Below are 16,552 nucleotides of genomic sequence, written 5' to 3'. Positions count from 1 at the left end.
AATTAAGTTAACTTATTTAAGTTTAATTATATTTTAATTTGTTTAAATTTTATTGGTCAATATTTATTTAGATTTATTTCATTCTATTAAAAGCATTTCAGTTGATTAGTATTTTTTTATTTGTGTATTATTTATATTTATATAGATTACAAGTGAAATGTGATAAGATATAAACAATGAAGTTAACATAACACAAGATTGCAGGTTTGACTTAGGAGGTTTGGCCATCAATTAATAAGGAATAATTTGATATCATGTGGATGTGGATAAAGGTAATATCATAACCAACATCAACAGCAGATAGAACTTAATGTCAAAGAACTCTCACCAACACGGGCTGCAACATGTGACATGGAATAGCAAATTAATATCAAGTTACTTCAATCATACGCTACATGGATCGATAAACATTTATCAGACGAAAATATTTTAATCTTCAACCCGAATTTCACTGCCACACTGCCACAGCAACATCTGGATACCACCAACATTGCTATTTCAAGGACTAAGGCAAAATCCAGGATAGCAACAGCTTGAACAGGCAGCAGACTGCAAAACCACGGCAAATTTCCACCTTCCTGTCAGAAACCCAAAAAATAGATATAATACAACTTCAAAACTTCATAAATAGTTTGTAGAATTAAGAGGAAATTTATCTGATAACTTCTTCCTCAGAAAATCGACAATCTAGAACTCCGTCAATAATGCAATACACCATCCTTTCACAATAACTTCAATCATACTGCTAAAATCCCGCGTCGGTTAACAGTTTAACTTGTGACTTAACACATTTCAATAAAAGCCTACATTTCTCGAGTTACAACTAACAATCACAATCAAATTACCATTTCGGGATGTGTTCTTGCACCTGTGCTTCTAGTTTTGCTTCTAAACTTGTGGATAACACCAGCTCCATTGACAGTATGCAGCATCACATTGACACTGCTGAGAAAAAGCAAATTCATTAATTATCATTTTAACCTATAGCAGATGTAAAAAACCATGTGATGAAAGAAACAGAAATGTCATGTCAACTTTAAATTAAAATCTAGACCAAATGCAATCTAGCAGCAGGAAAATTCTTTAAACTGCAAGACAAGGTTTCATCAAAAGTTTTTAAAGAAGTTTGTTCTAGTTGAAACAAATACAAAATTACAGTCTAAAACAATCTGATCAAGCAGACAACTCTTTCAATAAGACCTATCTTTTAAAAACAATTTACCCACTACAACATTTTAATGTGACTTCCCCAATTACAAACATAATCACAATCAAATTACCAGCTTATCTGTGTTGCTGTTTAACTTTAGGATGACACCAGCAATGTAGACTGCTTCCAGGAGCTTCAACTAAACTTCATTTGAACTCCCTTTCAATGGCTGGCTGCAGCAGCAAAACCTCTTGCAAGACAGAAATGTGGTCCAGACTTTGCTGTGTTCTCAAATTCTTCAGCAGATAAGGAAAGGATTCTTTTACCTGAAAATAAACCGATAAACTTATCTTTAACATCATTAATACTAACCTACTTTATTAAGCTTACATGTACTTTACCTTAATATTTTCCCTCTTTTCATCATTCTGTCTTGCAATGCAGTAGTGACCCTCTCAAAGATCCATCTTCATGACACAGCCCATGGACCCATGGAGAAAGGCAAAATATTCGACATGCTTTTACATTTAGATAGAAATAAATTAGCAAATGGGCTTTTCAGAAGTCTTATCTAATAGGATTCACTTACTTGCATTAAATGGTTCACTTTCGGTTCAGTTTGGTCGAATGGCGTGGAAATACCTATTCATGTGACGAAACTCGTCATGCAACAAGGGACGACATTTTTGGAATATCTACAGCAGGCTACATGATCACATGAACCAAGGATATGTTACCTGTAAATTCACCACATCAAACATTCACATTTTTAAATGAACATATAGAATACAAGCAAATACCATTTAGATGGTGAAAAATGTCAAGGCATTCATCACCAAGAAATAACTAAAAATTGTCCTCGAACAGCGTCCCAGAAATAAATGAAATGAGACTCGTCTTCCTTCTGCTCGACACATGCCCTTAAATTACCAACATACGTAGGATGCATCACGTTGTCACCTGTGGGGGAAAAAACGAAACCCATTGATTAACTTAAAACATGTTCCAGATGTAAAACAAACATGAAGTAAAAAATAGGAAAGAAAATAACCATCAAGTTTAACCTAAAATATAGATTAAATACAGCAAATTCTTTAAATTATAAGACAAGGTTGCACCATAAGTTTGTTTGAGGGAATTGGAATTTCTTGTTTCATCAAAGAGAAAATTTTACTCAGCACAAGCTGATCAAGCAGGCATCTATCCTCGCAAAAAAACCTTAGTCCCACTTCAACATTTAAATTGGACTTGACCAGACATCCCCAGTTACAACCCATAATCACAATCAAATTACCATTTCATTGTGTCTTTGTTGCTGTTTAAACTTCAGGTAACATTTCCCCACTTCAGAATGACACCAGCAATGTAGACTGCTTCCAGGGGCCGCAGCTCAACTTGATTTTAACTCTCTTTCGCCAATTGGCTGCAAGAAAACTTCCTGCAGGACAGCAATGAAGCTTAGATGTGGTCATGTTGTTAAATTCTTCATAAGGAATGTCTTATCTTAAAATTAAATTATATAATCAATTACACTATTGAAGGGATATTTATGTAACTTAAGCATCTGCATGGGATAGTACTCACATTGAACCTACACGGGAAACGATATACAACGTAAAAGCAAAATGGACAGCAGTTTAATCACACATGGCTGGATTTTTAAACAGATACTATATCTACACATACCAACAGATTATAATTCCAGCAAGTATTGGCCTAAGTACATGTCTGCAGAAGCCAAATGCATCTCAGCCTAAAGGAAATTGCAAAACCAAACACGAAAAATAAACATAGTCATGGGTATCTATGGTTTTTACTTGGCACTAAGATTACTTTTTAAAGTTAATGGGAATGTCCGTTCTGATCAACCTGACAATTGCTGTCTTGTATGGAAGTATGAAAAAATATCAATCGTCTTCAACATCAATACTTCTTACCTACTTGGTTAAGCTTACAAATCAAGAGTAGAAGAGGTACTTAATTACCTTTTCAGATTTCTTCTTTGCATCACATTTGTCCTGCAATATAGAAGAGGCAGCACCAGCATCTTCATGACACGGCAGCGACCACGTGGAGAAAAGCAAGATCTTCGATATGCTTCAACAAATAGATCAAGGTAGATTGACACATTTGCTTTTCGAAAACTTTAAATACCACGATTAACTTACTTGCTTTGTATTAGTTCACTTTCGGTTCAGCTTGATCGAAGTCGAATGGCGTGGTAATACCTCATCTTGTTCGAAACGTGCGACGTACAGCAAGAGACGACATTTTACGAAATTGTACACGTTGATGAACATGTTACTTGAATATTCACCACGCACAATAATCTCATTTTCAATAACCATAAAGAATACAAGTAGCTACCATTTATCTGACGAACAATTTCAGGAAGAGAAGAAAATTACCCCGCAAAGCTAACGTTCTCCGACGCCGTCTGGTGGCCCGTCTCGAAAGAAAAGACAAGACTAAGCAGTTAGGACTTTGACACACTAGGGTCGAATTGTTCAATCCTTAAACACACTGAAATATTTAGCCACCTAGTGACAGCCCTTAGAATCCACGGACGACTCGAGTCGGACCTCGGACGGAAAATAAACTAGGTGTTAACTGTAGGCAGCGTACGTACGCCGCAAGGTACCCGAAGGGGATGTTAAGGGTATACTAGTTGGAATAGTAGAATTGCTGTATTGGTATAGTTTTATAAAGGCAGAGCTATAGAATAGTTATAGAATAAAAATAATATTCTGTTATAAAGGTAGGCCTATTATTAAGATTAATTAATAATATTTAAAACAAAAATGTTATGCCCTTAGTTTCCGGAAGAATGTAATATGCAGAAATCGAGAAAGAGATGAAAAGCATATTTCCGCATGTTTCTATCCAAACATTAAATACAAATTCAATTCCCAAAAACCTAATATGATATGGCGCGGCGTAAGGGTAAGGCGTGACTTTGTTGCGGCGGAGGCTTCGCCCCGCCACCCCACGTCACACCGGATGTTGTTAAAATTAAATGTAAGTAACTACCTATCAGCACTTCTTTTACTGGAGATTGATAGCGTTAGGTGCGGTTAGGTAATAACATACAGTGACTTCTATTCTATCATAAGCCTACAATATTACTCCAACAGGATGATAATTTTGAAAAGAAAAATAAGACAGGCTAGAGATGGTCCAACAATCAACGGCGGTACTCTACGCTTTTTCTTCGATCCTGGGTCATGCTGGTCATATTCAATAGAGACGATGCTGTCATCCTGTCACATGTCTCTGTGTTATCGTCTGCTCTAACAGCTATTGAAATTCTGTCAAAAAGTAACAAGAACTCCGTTTGATCAAACGCCTGAATTGATTGCAGCCAAATTTTCAGAATAGATGTAAAAAATTGTAAGCTACCGATTGCTGCCATTGAAATGCAATTAAATTGTTGATTACAATCAATAATTGCCAAAAACTAGTGCAGCCATCTATGTTGTGTTACGAGAACTGAGGGTGCCCATGTAAACCATACTGTAAACGAAACTTTGACCAGTAACCCTTCGGGTAATTAATAATTAACTAATGGGTTCTTTTCGGCGTCACACGAAAATTTACACACTTACTAACGAATTTAGAAACAGAAAATAGACAGAAAAATAGCAACCATCGAAAATTTAACAAGTGGACTTTAGTTTTCGGAATAGTTATCATTAGTATTTAGTAATCACAACATTTTTGCTGCCACAAAACAACTTCCTTATCTTTAAGGCTAAATGTTTACAGGGATGTACCTACTTGATAAGTGAATTGTCCAGTACCTAGGCATAATCTCGTGATGAGTGACTACAGGTGTGTGCGTGTCATAGTGGACGGAAGCGACCACTGAAAAGTGGTCCAGTAACTCGTCAGTGAAGAAAGACAAATTGTGACCTTCATTCAAAAATGAAAATAAAAGGATTACAATTAATTGTATTCAACTTTAAACTTGTTGAAAAATATGTGTAATACTTTGAACTACGATTTTAATTCAATATAAAATGTTAAACAGAAGAAATTTAATTCAATAGCTAAGAAAAACATAGGAAATGAGCTCGTGCAGTTGGGATTCCTCTGCCAGCGTAGGCTATATAAGGAGGCAACGCCAAGACATTCCATATAAACTCTCAAAACAAGTACTCAATTCACAAAAGCTTAGAATCTTGTCTTCAAAATGCCTTTGATTGTTGACTTCGTTATATCTTTTATGGCTTGGATGATCTCATATTTCATCAGTCAGTGCATTGATAACACATCGCAATCAGTTGTTAACAGTGTTGAACCGGACGTCTTAGGGACCCCAAAAGGTACCACCAATGTTACTAGTCTTTCTACCACCAGCGACGACAGCTACAACAGTTTGATCAAGAAGCTTGCGGAAAAGAATAGAGTTACAGCTGAAAATCAAGATCTAAAGATTCAACTTACCAAACTTCAAATAGAACTCGCTCTATCTGCCAACAAGAATCGCAAGCTTGAACACGCACAAGACGAGTTGGAAGCCTTCAAACGTGCGATGGGATTCCTTGAAGAGGAAAACATTCGTCTGATCAACAGGGAAAAAGAGTTGAGACACGTTATTGAAAACAAAGACCGTCTCCTCGACGTTATATCTGGGATTTCATCTGACAACAATCGAGATGAAATTGACAATCTACTCGATAATAACCTGATTGACTTAAAAGTAAAGAACAAACAAGTCCTTCGATTGTTTGCCGAAAGCGAAACGGAGACTTTCAAGCTATTGTCATCAGGATGTGACGAGCCGGTGCAATCTACTAGCAACTTCGCAATAACTCCAGCGACGACTGAAGTCTCTGATATTAAATTTACCGACGATGAGACTTTAGTCGAACAACACCAGCCGACAGTTGACTCGAATAACGGACTGATAGAAGTGGCCGATTGCCCGATGATGTTTAAAGGGAACAAGGCAGAAGTGGCCAATTTCATCAACGGCCAACGATCGTACCAGAAGGAAGAGGAGCCGGTTCCTGCAACAGCAATGGATGGCGTTTTTGTCGCCGATTGGATTAATGCTTCCCCATCAATCGGTTACGCACCAAGTGTACCTGAAGCCGTGGCCGTCCACCAGCAGAATATGTCTCAAGAGACTTCACAAAGAACAATAGCTGAAGAAATCCAGCAGAACACCACTACAACTCACTTGGATAATTCTGTTGAAGTCAAGAACCCGACGGAAGACTCTCCTCCTTGTGAGACCAACCCTCTTACCCGTAAACAAAAAACAAACCAAAGAACCAACCGACGGAGAAAAGCAAGGAAAGTTAGGGATGCAGCGTCGTCAGCCGAGTAAGAGGAATTAAAACTAAGAAAAAACAAAAAACAAACAAACAAAAACTACTCTTGTCATCTTTCCTGTTTCTTTCCCCTAAATTCACCTTCCCCTTTTTTTCCTTCATCTTTTTTGTCATCTTCTTCTTTCAAAATTGGGCCGGATATTGGAAGTTTCATCCGACAAAACTTTAATTCGACACCAATGAGACGCACCTTCAACAGCCATAGCAACTATATTTCCACAATGGTGCGACAATATTTCGACAACAGGTAGCTAATGTACTTCGACCTAACCTAATCCAACCTAACCTTAACTAACTTAGCCAAACCTTAAAAACTAATTGTCGAAGTACTTTAGCATAGACTGTGTCTACGTATTCTCACACCATTGCGGAAATATAGTTGCCTTATGTCGAAGGTAACATCAAATCGGTGCTGAATTTCAAGTTTTGTCAGATGAAACTTCCAATATCCAACCCAATTCTGAAAGAAGAAGATGACGAAAAAGATGAAGAAGTTGAACAATAGATGAAGGTAAATAATTAATGGGAAGATAAAGAATAAGATAGAAACATATAATGAATGACAAGAGTAGTATTTTTTTCAGTTTTATTTTAGAGAGGGAGGGGAGAATACACGAAGGAAGCGAAGGAAAAAAAATAACGAGAAAGAAGGGGAAAAACAGAAAAAGTAATCGGGTTGGAATACGGACGTTAAACTAACAAAACTTTAATTCGACACCAATTTGACGCTCTTTCAACAGGTAGCAACTATGTTTCCACAATGGTGCGAAAATACGTAGACTCAGTGTATGCTAATGGTACTTCGACAATTAGTTTTTAAGATTAGGTTAAGTTAGTTAAGGTTAGGTTAGATTAGGTTAGGTCGAAGTACATTAGCTATAACTATCGTCGAAATATTTTCGAACCATCGTGGAAATATAGTTGCTAGATGTTGAAGGTGCGTCGCATTGGTGTCGAATTAAAATTTTGTTAGGTGAACGTCCGTATTCCGACCCGATTCTTTTCTATTTTTCACCTTCTTTCTCGTTATCTTTTTGTCCTTCGCTTTTTTCGTGTATTCCCCCCTCCCTCTCTAAAAAAAACTTAAAAAAATACTACTCTTGTCATTCATTATATTTCTTTCTATCTTATTCTTTATCTTCCCATTGATTATTTCCCTTCATGTATTGTTCTTCTTCTTCATCTTTTTCGTCATCTTCTTCTTTCAGAATTGGGTTGGATATTGGAAGTTTCATCTGACAAAACTTGAAATTCAGCACCCATTTGATGTTACCTTCGACGTAAGGCAACTATATTTCCACAATGGTGTGAGAATACGTAGACACAGTCTATGCCAAAGTACTTCGACAATTAGTTTTTAAGGTTAGGTTAAGTTAGTTTAAGTAGGTTAAATTAGGTTAGGTCAAAATACATTAGCTACCTGTCGTCGAAATATTTTCGCACCATTGCGGAAATATAGTTGCTAGCTGTTGAAGGAACGTCGGATTGGTGTCGAATTAAAGTTTTGTTAGGTGAACGTCCGTATCACGACCCGATTACTTTTCTATGTTTCCCCTTCTTTCTCTTGTCTTCTTTTCCTTCGCTTCCTTCATGTGAATCAATGCCCCAATAAAATACAGTATCTTAAAACTAAACCAACATTTGATTGTGTTTTATTACTTAGCATTAGCAACATTTAGATTATCATTTTTCTTTATCAGACACGGAAAATTGAAATAAAAGGCATACAATGCCTCTGAAAAATATTTTGCGAAAACCGTTTATGGTTTATGACCCGAGCAAATTTACAAGGTTAGTTTTTCGTGAACAAAAATACTACTGGTAGCTGATTTCGTTCATCGAGCGTTAATAGAGTATTTTTCAGCACTATTACCTTGGTTTTGGATTCATATAATAAAAAGTGCTTCATTTCGTATTCGTCGAAAAAGAAGAATCATTTGAGAAATAATTAGATGCCACTTTTGTTTGTGATGGTGGCAAATTGTTCGTGATCAAACGTAATGTACAACTTACATTTTCTCCAAATGTTACGTTAGGTGAATTCAAGTGTGCCCAGTAAAAAACACACACACATACACACATCTTTAAAGGTGTATGCATACATTTACATACGTATCAACAGTCTCACTATGAAGAAACCCTGCGCCATAAATACTTTCACGTTTACACATAGCGGTGTTGGAGCATTGCCAATTCAATCACACGATCTGATCGTCTCAGCAATTCGCCAACTGTGCACTGTAGTCTACTCTACTTTTCAGTGCTCAAGTTGACTTCGGCAGCACCATACGCTCACGTTCGGTTGCATTGCAAATGGCGGAATCATTGCATAACCAACATCCCAGCAGTCGGATTTGTGTGCAAAACATTTTCTTTTTACTTCTGTTATTCAACGAGTCCTTCTGCTCTTTGAAACTCTCTGTATCCACAAGGTAAATCCCGTATCTTTAACGTAATTGCAAAAATAATATTAAATTTCTTTCCTTTTTTTAACGTTTGTCTTTATCCGAGAGAAATGAAACTACAGCAGAGGGCCGTGAGATATTAGTGACAAATCTCAAAAGTCTCGGAGCTGACTTGACAGAATCGGTGGAGTTCAACGATCGCCAACTCACCGAGACTCTTTTGACAGAAATAAAAGATGTTTGGCGAAGACTAATGCAGCAACCGATGAATGTGTCATTTTCGTTAGAGGATGACATCACCAATTCGAATGATGACCTCACACATTATACAGCGAAACTACTTTTCCTTGCCAAGTACGGTTGCTCTACTATCCAATTCATATGTGGGGCGTTTCCTTTTGCATAAAAAGAGAGAGCAATTGGAGCTAGCGTTACAAACTATGACGCCCTTACGTTTTAACCCTTAAGTTGATCTCATTTTATAATCGACCAAATTTGAAGGGATCGGCGCTGTGAGTCACCTTTTGAGACTTTTTTCAAGGATCAGTGTCTTCCTATCCGAAGCATCGAAGATTGCCCAGAAAATATGGAACTTTACGACGGTCCAAACAACGAAGGATTTTGCGACTGCCATTCTGACGTCAAAGGCAACAATAGCCTACGGCTGATTTATTGGGATGAAACCGGTAAATGCTACTTTCAAAATACTCAGGTATACCGTACAAGGAGTGTTTAAGCTGTTTAAAGTGGACTTCAAATTTAACGAAAATAATGTCGTTTTCCCTATAAGGGCCCCTGCGATGTTGGTCAATGGTTCGTACTGAAAGACGTTCCAAAATGTGAGCTGATTCCCGAAGGATGCCCAGCTGATGGTGAACACGTCTACGGGACTATGAGAAATTTTAAAAGTTCAGAAGCATCAAAGTGTTGGAAGATTGGAAGTCCCTGTTCAAAATCAAACAGTAAAACATCCGGCATGACTTCCCAATCCGGCGTGAAAGTCGCGCAAGTTGAGCAATCAGAAGACGGAAATTTGCGCGTGTTTTGCGACGTGAAAAAATATTACGTTAAAGCTACTTCCGAATTTTCAGTGGGGTTCAAGCCTTCGTGTAACGCGGGTACTTATCGTAGCCGATTCGACAAATGCGCCCGGGGATTTTGGGGCTGAAAAACAAAATGCACGCTTTTAAAATAACGCCATTGGAAATGAAGAGAAGCAATAATTGTAAAAGCCTTAACTTCAATTTGAACTATTTGCGTTTTGTACTTTTCCATTTTCTGATTTCATATTTTCGCTAAATGATTCACAAGCCCACTAACATTCGTCAACTTTATTTTTCAACCTGAATGTTATTTTGAATGATTGAAATACAATCAGATTAGTTTAAAATGGGGGTTTTCTTTTATGAGCGTTAAAACAAACCAAATTTTATTGAGTAAAAAGTTTTGGCATGGACGGCCATGGATTAAGTTTCACTAGGCGAAAGTAGCAAGATCGAAAATAACAATATATAACAGGCAAGACAGCCATCATTGTTTTGGAGCCAAAATCCAAACACAGAAGTTCTAAACGACACCATTCCCGAGTACCAAAAAGACGTATCTTTTTGTGCCATGACATCTCGCCATATCGGAGAAGAAATGTGTTTGATAGCCTCAGAAAATTGGAAAACGTATTAAAATAGTATGCGAATGCACAGAAAACCTCTTCTCTTTATTGCCCAACTTTTCTTTTGGACATTGAGAATAGCAGAGATCACCGGATAAGCTGGCAGAGATCACACGATGGACACAGTCGTTCTGGCAGATTTTCAAGAGATAAAATGAAGGTGGGTGAGTCAGTCTGTTGCTCAAGGATGCTCTGATAGTTTAAAAGACAATGCGTCGGTGAAAATAAGAAAGTATTTCTCTGGTAGACTTGGATATCATCAGACGAATAGTAGTATCATCTTTCAAAGTTAGAAAATGAAATTTACACGGACCCTGATTTTCTGGCAAAGTATTGTTCTTATTTTCTCCGGGTGTTTTTGTTCACCGCATCCTAACAGTATGCTGTGGCCGGAAAGGCGACCTCTCAGTGAAAGTCGTCCCTCTACGACGACTGAAGCCTCCGTTAGTGAGAATGTAGACACATTAGCCTGCGAACTTGAAAAAATGGGAACTGATTACACGATTTCCATCAAGTTGATGGAAAGCATTTTAACCTCTATGAAAGAAAAATGGCAAAACATCGACAGGAAATCCAAGGCTTTGAGTAAAATGGGTCACCTAACCGATGCACAGTATGTATTTCCAAACCACCTGCACCTACTAAAGATTTGTTTTTTTAAATTGAATTACATAGTTTTACTGTATAACGAACTTAACTGCACCATATTTTCGTTTATAATCTATTTCCTAGTAATTGAATTAAAATTATTCAACGGTAGGTCATGCAGTAATGACGAGGATCACGATTCGGAGTTGGAGAAAATAGACAAAAGAGAATTGAAAAGTCTTGCAGTTGGCATGAAGAACATTTGGGAAAAGTTAGACAATTTCAACTGGCAAAATCCCGATAACGAAATACGAGAACTGAAATCGCAAATGGCTGGATTACTTTTTCTCTTAAAGTAACGGCTTCATAAGTAGTTTGACAACGCTCTGGATAAATCAAAATATCACAGTCTGAGCGAAAACTACATAGCCTAATTCAGAAAGTTATTGTCAATAAAAATGGTCATTTGCAGGATACGACGTTGCAAAAATTCAACCGAGACATTCTACAAGGATCGTTGTCATTCCATTGGAAGTGACGTACACTGTCCACCTGACAGCCATATGGTGCTCCATGACGGGCCGAATAACAAAGGTTTTTGTGACTGCTACGATAACATCAGTGGAAAAAACGGTCTATTGCCAATTTTTTCAAATGAGACTGGCAAATGTTATTTTCAAAATACTCAGGTCTTATACGTTTGCTAGAAAATGTTTAAAACTTGAATGTTACTTGAAGTTGTTGATTTCTTGTTTATTCAGGGCCCTTGTCGCAGCGGGGAGTGGTTCGTAATTAAGAACAAAGTTCCTCAATGCGAAACGGTTCCCAATAAATGTTTCGTTGACGGGACATACGTCTACGGTAAACGGAGTGAAAAGAGGAGCAGATCGAGAAATAATTTTTCAACGGAGTCAAAATGCTGGGAAATCAATAGCAGTGCCCACTGTCCTTCATCAGGACAAATTCTAACGGCGGAGCATAATTCGGACGGGGAATTACAGGTGCATTGTTCAGTTCCTGTTTCAGAAATTGTATCTCAAATGTCCCGTGCCCATTCATATCCATGCCGGATGGGAACACGCCGCAGTTTCAGCGGGGAGTGTACCAATAAAGGAGCCTTCGGCTAAAATACTACTGGCGCTACCGCAGGGATATACAATACTGACATACAATTTTACTCTTAGTTATAACAATTTACTTCTTTATGTCGTTAATCGAATTAATCAACAGCAGGATATAGCGGCTAATGAATTTTACGTTAGACCTTTTCTGGGTTATAAAAAAATACAAGGAGTTTTCGTGTCGTTATTTCCAAGAAAAATCTTAATTTTGGACCAATTATTTTCCGTTTCAATCCTATCTACCGTCTGCTATGGTTGGTTTAATACAATATTGCATAACAATGTTCGGAAGCCATAATTTGAAAAAGAAATCCGGTGCGATAAAACATATTGAAACCGGAAAAGGACGTCCGATCGGATAAGTGTTGATACTTATTTCGGTGTTGTGACTTCTCAGTTCTCACCATCTCATTCTCACTCTTGAAAAACAAAGCAAGTCGCCGAATTGTTCCGTAGCTGCAAACTGTCTAGTAGATTGCAGAATGATTTCCAGCAAATTTTCAAACCGCATTTTAATAAGCTATCTGTTGTGCTTCCTGTTGTTTACTGACATTCTCTGCCTGGCCACACTCTCTAATCAAAGGTGAATACCCGTAATATTCTTTTGAAATAGCAAATTTTACATCAAATCTGCGTTTGATGTCTCGTTTCTCAGAGGTGGACTGGAGCTTCATCAGAGAGTCGCTCGAAATCTCAAGCCTATATTTGTCAGTACTGGTGCTGCTGCCCCAGCGTCCCTTAATTCTAACCCTCCATGTCCGCGTTATAGACGCCGTAACCGACGTGGAAAATGTGTACGCGTACGACCTGGGTAAACAAGAATTGACACGCAAAAATTCGGAGATATTACACCAGAAGCACTTGACCTATATGATCTGTTCGCACTTGAAATCGACCACTTCCCCCTAATTTAATTACCTAACATGATTGGTTGTATTGTAGACGAATTCTCGCCTACCATGTCCAAAATACATATATACCCCCCTCTGCATTACTCTGTTCTGGTATAACACTTGATAGGTCAGCATTTCACACACCTTCTTATATACACATATCTTTTTTTAAAAAGGTACTAAATAGTCTCACGGCAAGGTCCGCATTCTCTTTATGGACATTCGGTCACTAAGTGTGGCTTTGTGGCTAGAAGGCAGACTTACTCATTTGCATATCCCGATTTTTATCTATGCATATGTCTGTAAAACAGTTCGTGCTGAAGGGACCTTCTGAAACCTGGCCCCAAAAGAATGTTTTAGCCCCTTGAATATTGATTCCTTAAATGGATGCAGATTTCACAAGGTAAAATGTCGTAATCTAAACGAGCAACGTATTTAGGAAACGAAAATTTAGTGCTCTGACTCTCAGTCTCAAGCTGAAATGCCCGCATTTTGTTTGAGGTGTTAGCAGTGAGCGCTTCTGGATTTCTGACGTTTGGAGTAGGGCTAGTCAGTTGAACAAAATGAATCCGAATTTAAGTACTTTACACGAGTTCACCTTCTTTGTCCTTTTTTTCTGTGGATTATTCTGCACATCACACACTAACACGATCCGGTAAGAATCAAATTCAAATTTATAATCAAAACATAATTTCTAATTTTACGAAGCTATACGTGTTACCAGGGCGAAACGTCAGATTTCATTTGATGTAAATTTCACCGAGGAGAAAGTGAATGAAGGCGAAACAGTAGCTGATGACACCAAAAATAACGAAAGTTATTTGATAGTGAACATATTGAAAAGTCTCGGAGGTGAATTAACCGAATCAGTGGAATATGGCAATGGCGACGACAATAACACTCAAGTTGTGCTAAAGGAAATCAAAGTTGTATGGCAACGTATTGTAAATAACCCGGAACTGTTGGTGAATTCTACCGAGTCGCTTGAATCTCTGAGAACGTACATGGCTCAAATCCTTTATCTCGTCAAGTAAGTCAAAGAAAAATATCAATAAATCATGGCAGTGTTACACCTGGCCAGTTAAAAACAAAGCAGCAAGTAACTGTAAATAAACCAACTCTTCGATTTCAAGTGATCGGTATTGCGAATCCCCAGATGAGACATTTTTCAAGGGCCAATGTCTTCCCGTCAGTACAAGAAAAAGGAGCGAACATTGTCCGGAAAACATGGGACTCTACGACGATGAAAATAACGAAGGAATTTGTGACTGTCTGGAGCTAATAGGAGATCAAGCGAAATCAGAACTAGGATCTATATTTTCAGATGACACTGGCGTTTGTCATCAGCAACACACTCAGGTAAGCAAATTTGACGGGAGTTGTCCTGACTAAGATATAACAGCGTTTATCTCACTAAAATTAAGGGTCCCTGTTCATATGGACAATGGTTCGTATTTAAGAACACTCCGCAGTGCGAGCCGGCCCCGGAAGGATGCCCAACTGACGGGCGGCACGTCTACTGGAATCCCGACCCTTCCATGGCCAAAAAATGCTGGGAAATCTGGAGTCAGGGACCGTGTGAAGAGGGGCAACTAATCCATTTGGCACAAGACAAGGAAGAATTACAGGTTTTTTGTAGTCATCGATTAGCCGAGCATTATATTTCAGGTTCCTTATCGATTCCTAAGTGCCCGAAAGGTTCTTGGCGCAGCCGTAATGGCAGATGTAATAAGGCACACTTTGGTTGAACAAAATGAATTGATGTGTAGCTTAGGCTTAGCTGGAATAGGTCTCTGTACAATTCTGTTACATATTTGTTTTCCAAATAAAATGACTGCCTTTTTTTATCCAAACAGTGCAAAACATTATTCGTGTTGTATCAATCAAATGTGCAAACTGCGTTTCAATACTGAAGTATACTGTGTTCAACGTCTTTTCGATAGTGTTAATTATGTGCTAAAGAATGATTCGGGATATAGCTCACAGCGACGATTTCGACAGCATCAGACAACAAGAAAAATGTTTCGACCAATTTTCTCAAAATAACGACACACTAAACCGTTCGGTGCTCAATGAGACAACCACTTTAAGACTTGATGAATGATAAGGTGATTGCTGGTTGCCTCAGTGACATGGCTGACGATGAAACCTGCGCCAATAAGCAAAGGGCTTTTTCATTTTTGCGTTGCACCAATTGTTGTTGTTTTTACTATTTCCCACACAATTGCACCACCGACAGTAAATTACAAGACATTATGTTATGGAAGAAGAATCGCTAGAAAAGGAGCTATCCTAATGATATCCATTAATGGATAATGCCATGGGCGAAAAAGAGTTTATCAACAGAATACTGGGAAAGATTTTAAAGATTAGTTAGAAAACTATAACGATCGTAGCCGATGGAGGCGACGGATATGACGCAAATGGGTTAAAGGGAATTGCAAAAGATTGAGATGATTTCCCTTTCATGTCAACATTCAATGTCTCCAAACAGGAGATGGCTACTGTCCATGGCCGGATATGGACTGATCGATGAGTCAGCCCAGACAGGTGGAACACTGAATCAAAAGTGTACCGGTACTACCGGTTGAAAATATTGCATTCTGTCAAATTCGAAACCAGTTTCAGTCAGCACGAGCCAGCATTGGCTGATTTTCACAATTCAATTTCTAATATTCCTGGAAAAAATTGCCGGTAATTTCTAAGCGTCTTTTGAATTTCTAATTCAATCAACGATCCCTTTGCAGCTGACCACACTCGATTATCTCTGAGCTCGCTGTATCAAGTAAATGATATCCTCGCTAATTTGCTTACGCTAATTACATTCGAGCTTATTGAGCTTAAGAAGCAGACGAAAGGGCCAAATGATAAAAGAAGACTTACTTGTGAAAAGTGCATGGTAATGAAGAAGATCTAATCCATCGAAGGCAGGCTTGTCGATCAACGGTGCCGGCTGGATCGGCTGGATGGATTCCACCGAAGACAAATCCCCTTCAGCAGAATGATGTCCTGCTTCATGACATCTAGTTCATCTTGATCGTAGGCGAAATCACCTTCACGAAGCCGTATCATGGAAAAAACGGGAACTTTGCACAGTTTTCATTGATTGAACGAATTCAAAATGGTGGGCGTTAAACATCACAGTGACAAGTTTGGGCAGAGCTCGACTGGCACCACCTCCATCAGCGTTTCTAGTCGATTCCAACTGACTTGTCGACATACGATTACTCGATTACGTAAGCTACATGTTTTTTTTTCCCTTTAACGTGCTTCAGTTCACCGTATTTGATTTCTTATCACAACATGCAACCAGCATGCAACAGAAACAGCAAGGTAACTAAAATATGGTCCTGAAAAATAGCAGTCGAAACCTTGCTACGACATGCT

General features: G+C 38.3%; 3 protein-coding genes and 1 long non-coding RNA gene across 13 annotated transcripts; 3 read left to right on the top strand and 1 right to left on the bottom strand.

Annotated features, from left to right (window-relative positions):
- Positions 1-125: 125 nt before the first annotated feature.
- LOC124198046 lies at positions 126-16,543 on the bottom strand. Of its 10 annotated transcripts, none has more exons than XR_006876425.1 (11): positions 16,049-16,543; positions 3,319-5,062; positions 3,136-3,247; positions 2,984-3,033; positions 2,837-2,903; positions 2,445-2,588; positions 1,951-2,110; positions 1,740-1,887; positions 1,552-1,668; positions 1,281-1,476; positions 610-945 (listed from the first exon to the last, which is right to left on the bottom strand). It is a non-coding gene; the product is annotated as an uncharacterized LOC124198046 (long non-coding RNA). The 10 variants fall into 10 exon arrangements; XR_006876426.1 differs by lacking the exon at positions 2,984-3,033 and adding an exon at positions 2,735-2,741 and having other exon boundaries at positions 2,445-2,653; XR_006876418.1 differs by lacking the exons at positions 2,837-2,903; positions 2,984-3,033 and adding an exon at positions 126-578 and having other exon boundaries at positions 846-942; positions 16,049-16,542.
- Positions 8,726-10,280, top strand: LOC124198043. Its single transcript, XM_046593684.1, has 4 exons — positions 8,726-8,921; positions 9,003-9,248; positions 9,396-9,606; positions 9,685-10,280. The coding sequence occupies exons 1-4, from the start codon at positions 8,803-8,805 to the stop codon at positions 10,060-10,062; spliced, it is 954 nt and encodes a 317-aa protein (XP_046449640.1). The 5' UTR covers positions 8,726-8,802; the 3' UTR covers positions 10,063-10,280.
- On the top strand, positions 10,786-13,263 carry LOC124198042. The gene is made up of 5 exons (XM_046593683.1): positions 10,786-11,176; positions 11,324-11,506; positions 11,624-11,840; positions 11,913-12,855; positions 12,928-13,263. Exons 1-4 carry the CDS (start codon positions 10,860-10,862, stop codon positions 12,276-12,278), a joined length of 1,083 nt encoding a protein of 360 aa, XP_046449639.1. The 5' UTR covers positions 10,786-10,859; the 3' UTR covers positions 12,279-12,855; positions 12,928-13,263.
- On the top strand, positions 13,417-15,020 carry LOC124198044. Its single transcript, XM_046593685.1, has 4 exons — positions 13,417-13,820; positions 13,890-14,195; positions 14,299-14,524; positions 14,590-15,020. Exons 1-4 carry the CDS (start codon positions 13,729-13,731, stop codon positions 14,911-14,913), a joined length of 948 nt encoding a protein of 315 aa, XP_046449641.1. The 5' UTR covers positions 13,417-13,728; the 3' UTR covers positions 14,914-15,020.
- Positions 16,544-16,552: the final 9 nt, after the last annotated feature.

The sequence above is a fragment of the Daphnia pulex genome, chromosome 7 (genome assembly GCF_021134715.1).
Source record: "Daphnia pulex isolate KAP4 chromosome 7, ASM2113471v1".
NCBI lineage: Eukaryota > Metazoa > Arthropoda > Branchiopoda > Diplostraca > Daphniidae > Daphnia > Daphnia pulex.
This window is presented reverse-complemented; position numbering and strand designations above follow the sequence as displayed.